Here is a 5,930-nt window from a genome sequence, read left to right as displayed (position 1 = left end):
GGAGTTTAGCTCATTTTATTATGCTGCAAATGGATTAAGAGTTACTTATCTCTACTATTTACTTACTTTAGTTATAATCAGTGATCGTAGTTACTTGGCTTAGTATAATCCAGTGATCATAGTTACGTAACATTCTGCTTAGTTACACATCAGTGATTCCGTAGTTACTTTCTTAAGTTATAATTCAGTGATCGTAGCTTACTTGCTTAGTTATAATCAGTGATCATAGTGTAGACTTTGCTTAGCCTCTAAATTTCACGCTGATTGCGTGAGTTACTCGTGCTTAGTTATAATCAGTGATCGTAGTTTACTCTTGCTCTACGTTATAATCTTCTGCGGTCGTCCATCAGTGAGTTGTAGCTTAAACTCTCCTCTAGTTTATATCGTGAGTCGTAGTTACTTCGCTTAGTTATAATCAGTGACATAGTTCCCTTGCTTTAAGTGTATAATCGTGTTCATAGTCTACTTGCTTAGTTATAATCAGTGGATCGATAACGTTACTTGGCTTAGTCTTATAAAACGAAGTGATCGATAGTTCACTTGCTTAGTTAACTAATGCAGTGATCAATAGTTACTTGTCTTAGTATAAGAATCAGTGGATTGTAGTTACTTTGCTTAGTTATTAGATTCAGTGATCACAGTTACCTTGCTTAGTTATAATCAGTGATTGAGTTACTTGCTGGAGTTATAATCAGTGATCTGTAGTTACCTGTGCTTAGTTAATATCCAAGTGATCAACAGTCTAACTCTGCTCGTAGTTTACATCAGTGATGCATTGATTAGCTTGCCGTTAGTTAATAATCAAGCTGATTGTAGTTTAGCTTGCTTAGTTATAATCACGTGGATCGTAGTTTATTGCCTTAGTTATGAATCAGTGATCATAGTTATCTCGTGCTTAGTTATAAACAGTGATCATAAGTTACTTGCTTAGTTACTATATCAGTGAATCGTGAGTTACTTGCTTTATTTTATAATCAGTGATCATAGTTACTTGCTTAGTTATAAATCAGGAATGATCCTACGGCTCTACGTTGCCTTTACGTTATAAAATCAGTGATGCATAGTTACTTGCTTAGTTATAATCAGTGAATGCATATGTTCTACTTGCTTAGTTATAGACTCCACTGATCCACCCAGTTACTCTGCTAGTTTATACATCAGTCGATCATAGTTACTTGGGCGTTAGGGTTACTAATCGAGTGATGTGTAGTGGTATCTTGCTTAGTTATGAACGCCTCAGATCAGTGATAGCAGTTAGACCTTGGCTTAGTGTATCAATTCCAGTGATCATAGTTACTGTGCTTAGTTATAGATCAAGGGGATGCGTAGTTACTGTGCTATAGTTATAGGATCAGTGATGTCATCAGTTACTTGCTTAGTCTATAGGATCAGTTGTTTCATGATGTTACTTGCTTGAGTTATAATCAGTGATCAATAATTACTGCTTAGGTTATAATCAGTGATTCATAGTTACTTTGCTTATTGTATAATCAGATGTTCATAGTTAACTTGCTTAGTTATAATCAGTATCAATAGTTACATGCTTAGTATGAAATCAGGTGATCATAGTACTTGCTTAGTTATAATCAGTGACATAGTACTTTGCTTTAGATTATATAGTCAATGATGTGTATGATTGTTACTGCTTAGTTATAATCCAGTGGATACAGTTCGGACTGTGCTTAGTTATAGAGATCAGTGATTGTAGTTAACTTGGCTTAGTTATTAATGCAGTGACATAAGTTACATTGCTTAGTATGAGACAGCTGATCATACTACTTGCTAGTTATACAATCAAGTGATCCGTAGTTACCTCTGCTTAGCTTATAATCAGTGATCATAGTTACGTTGCTTAGTTATAATCAGTGATCATAGGTTGACTTGCTTAGTTATAATTCAGTGATCGTAGTTACTTGGCTAAGTTATGGAAGGATCAGATGATCATAGTTACTTGCTTAGTTATACATCAGTGCATCATAGTTACTTGCTATTATAATGCAGTGGATCATAGTTACTTGCGTTATATAATCACTGATTCACAGTATACTGTGCGTTAGTTATTAAATCAGTGGAGAATCATAGGTTACCTTGCTTAGGTATAGTCAGTGATCATAGTTATTGGCTATAGTTTTATAATCAGGATGATGCGTAGCTTAACTGTGCTTAAGTTTATAAATCCAGTGATTGTAAGTGTACTTCCGTTAGTTATATCAGATGATCATAGTTACTATGCGCTTAGTATAAATCGTGATCACAAGTTACTTGCGCTTAGGTATAAATCAGTGATCATAGTTTAACTGCTTAGTTTATAATTCAGTGATCGTAAGTTACTTGCTTAGTTATAATCAAGTGATGCGAGTTACTTGCTTAGTATTATAATCAGTGATCATAGTTTACTTGCTTAAGTTTAACACTCAGTGATCGTGTATGGTTATTGTTAGTCTAATCAGTGATCATAGTTACTTGCTAGTTATTAATCAGTGATCATAGTTACTTGCTTAGTTATAATCAGTGAATCATAGTTACTTGCTTAGTTTAATCAGTGAATCGTAAGTTACTTTGCTTAGTTATAATCTAGTGATCAAGTGTACTTGCTTTAGTTAAATCAGTGATCGTAGTTACTTGCTTAGTTATAATAAGTGATCGTAGTTACTTGCTTAGTTATATATCAGTGATCATAGTTACTTGGCTGTTATAATCAGCTGATGCGTCAGTTACGTGCTTAGTTATCTCAGTGATCTAGTTACTTGCTTAGTTATAATCAGTGATCATAGTTACCTTGCTTAGTTCAGTACATCAGTGATCCAACCCAGTTCTACTTGCTTAGTTATAATCAGTATGATTGTAGTTACTTGCTTAGTTTATACGATCAGTGATCACAGTTACTCTGCTTATATTATAATGCAGTGATGCATAGGTACTTGCTTACGCTTATAGATCAGTGATCACAGTGTACTTGCTTCAGTTATATAAGAATACAGGTAGCGTCATTCTGATCACTCAGTTTACCTACTGCTTAATTTTATGAATCAGTGATCGTAGTTACTTGCTTAGTTATCAGATCAGTTGAATCCGTAAGTTACTTGCTAAAGTTATATACAGTGATCGCAGATGTTACTCCTCGCTTTAGATTACGTCACTCCATCAGTCTCCGCGTAGTCTACTTTGCCTTAGGGTCTTATAACGATGCACGTGACCAGTAAGTTACCCTTTCGCTTAGATTTATAGTATGAGCAGTGATTCGTCAAGTATACCTTTGCTTTAGGTTCCACTAAAGATCAGTGGATCAGAGAGTAGTGACTGACTGCTTATTAGGTTAGTCAATCGGCCAGTTTAGATGGCACAGGTATACCTTGACTTAGTTAGCTAATTCAGATGACTTGTAGTCATTACTTGCTTATTAGTTAATAGATCAGTGATGCACAGTTACTTGCTTAGTTATAATCAGTGAATCATAGCACTTCTTAGTTATAAATCAAGTGATCGACAGTTACTGTGCCTTAGTTAATACATCGATGATCACCAGTAGGCGCGGCGTTTACGGCACCTAAAAATCTTGCTCAAAACTCGCGCGATGTACCAACCGTACAGGTGTTTGCGTGTGTGTGTGTGCGCGCGCGCGCGCGTGTGTGTGTGTGTGTGTGTGCGTGTGTGTGTGTGTTCGCTCGTGTCCGCTATGCCTCCGGTAAAATTTCTGTTTTATTTCATTTTATTTCCATTTCATATAAACCATAAAACACGACAGTTTGTTACAAATAATCATAGCAACGAGTAAATACATTATCACATGCATAAACCCTACTGAACTGCATAGAAATGCTGTGTTTGAGCATAACTCTCTTATCCGGCCAAGTCCCATATGCGGATGCGTGCCGGTCCCGACGTGGCCGGATAAAGGAGGTTGGACTGTAATTGGCAGCGGAAACTTCAAAGCAACGTCGTCAACAGTTTTGTCAGGACGTTCGAATTTCATTTGCGCACATCAATACAAATGGCTAATTGTTTTAGAAAGCGTAATTGTCAAAACGTTATGACGTTAATTTTGCGTAAAAGTGCGTAAACGTGAAGAGAGCGGTGAACATAGTGGAAGTACTCTCATTCTGTGATTGTAGTGTGGTAATGAGAGAGTGAAGTTCTACAAAATTACGCAAATTAAGTTATTTAGTAAGTGTGATTACACTGATTGTCATTAGTGGTTGTAGTAATAGTAATTAAATCTTTTTTTCATGTTAATTTTCGTACAACAGGACGCTGGAGATGGCAGGATGCAATCAATTTCAGGATGCTGGTTTTCAGTCCCTAGCCAGGGTGAGTTTCAGTTAGCAGTTCAGGCGATATTTTCTTTACTTTCCTGCTGTTTCTATGCCGTTTTCAAAACTTTTAGATGTGCTCAAGTCAATAGAAAGCAGAAATAAAAAATATATAATTAAATCAAATTAAAAAAGCTAGAATACAGCCGATATATATAGATCGTTTTTGGTTGGAGTTTATGATTAGGGTTAGAGTTAGGATTATCGTTAAGTTGATTATTTTGGGTTTGGAATAAGGTTAGAGGTAGGGTTTATGGTGAGGGTAACAGCTAGGGTTAAGAGAAGGATTTAGGGTTGGATTACTGGTTAGGGGTATGGTTCGAGTTACAGTACAGGGCAATGGCTAGGGTTAGGGTGTCGTATTGGGGTGAGGAGATATGATTACTATTAGGGCATACTCTCTCATGATTTATAAATTAAAATAACAGCACGTCATGTCTGCTTCAGCAGTTGCTGACAGCAATTCTGTGCGCCCACAAGCATGCGTACATGTGTGTATGTGCGGGCGAGCATGCCTGCGTGGGTGCGTGCGAGCGTGTACGTGGGTGTGTGCATTCATGCGTGCGTGCGTGTGTGCATGCGTGCGTGCACGCGTGTGTGCGAGCGAGCATTCACGCACGTGCGTGTTCTTGTTGCAGTCCTGTCATGAGCTTCGTCGACTGGACATGGAGGAGTGCGTACTCATCACAGATGCTACGCTAGGCCACCTGTCCATGGGCTGTCCCAAGCTAGAGAAGCTGGTGAGAAGCAATAGCTAGGCTAGACGAGACGATTCATGTAAATCACATACCAGAGATGCCAACCATTACGATTTATCCGTATATTATACGAATTTCTATTCCTTTTGCACCACTACGACCAGTTTGTATCAAACTACGAATTTCACTGTGATCAAAAGAGAAAAAAAATTTGTCAACTATTTCATTTTTTGTCAATTTATTGTCATTTTTGACCCCCAGAATGCAGGAAATTGCATCTCAGAATCAAAAATTTTTCCGGGGGGCATGCCGGACCCCCCTAGCAAACTCGGGTCACTACGTCACTCTCGAACTACTAATTTGATGGCCAGAAACTACAGATTGCTTCAAATATGTGTTGGCATCTCTGGCATACTACGTAACTACATACAACATACATGTTTCTACATCCTACTACATTCTGCATGTATTACTTAAAGCTGGTGAGAAGAAATAGCTAAGCTAGACGATACGATTCATGTTAATACTGCGTAACTACTCACAACGTGCTACGTACTAATTTCCTTCGTCGCATGTACTATGTAAATTAATTTAACCTGATATTTTTGCTCTTGCTGTGCATTACACTGCTACATGATCTGTGATATTTTTCCTGTCCTATCCTGACACTGCTATATGATCTGTGACATTTTCCACTCTCCTATCCTGACACTGCTACATGATCTGTGACATTTTTCCTGTTCTATCCTGACACTGCTACATGATCTGTGACATTTTTCCTTGTCTATCCTGACACTGCTACATGATCTGTGACATTTTTCCTGCCCTATCCTGACACTGCTACATGATCTGTGACATTTTTCCACTCTCCGATCCTGACACTGCTACATCATCTGTGACATTTTTCCTGTCCTATCCTGAC

General features: G+C 37.7%; 1 protein-coding gene across 1 annotated transcript in view; it reads left to right on the top strand.

The window, feature by feature from the left end:
* LOC106809669 (F-box/LRR-repeat protein 20-like) overlaps positions 1–5,930 on the top strand; it is a 17,455-nt gene that overhangs the window by 9,314 nt on the left and 2,211 nt on the right. The window contains exons 9-10 of the mRNA XM_014812832.1: positions 4,248–4,308; positions 4,949–5,050. Of these exons, the coding sequence (XP_014668318.1) occupies positions 4,248–4,308; positions 4,949–5,050 (163 nt within the window). The remainder of the gene's footprint in view (positions 1–4,247; positions 4,309–4,948; positions 5,051–5,930) is intronic.

The sequence above is a fragment of the Priapulus caudatus genome, unplaced genomic scaffold, assembly GCF_000485595.1.
Source record: "Priapulus caudatus unplaced genomic scaffold, Priapulus_caudatus-5.0.1 Scaffold374, whole genome shotgun sequence".
NCBI classification, from domain to species: Eukaryota; Metazoa; Priapulida; class Priapulimorpha; order Priapulimorphida; family Priapulidae; genus Priapulus; species Priapulus caudatus.
Note: the sequence above shows the minus strand (reverse complement) of the source record. Positions and strands in the feature narration are given on the sequence as shown.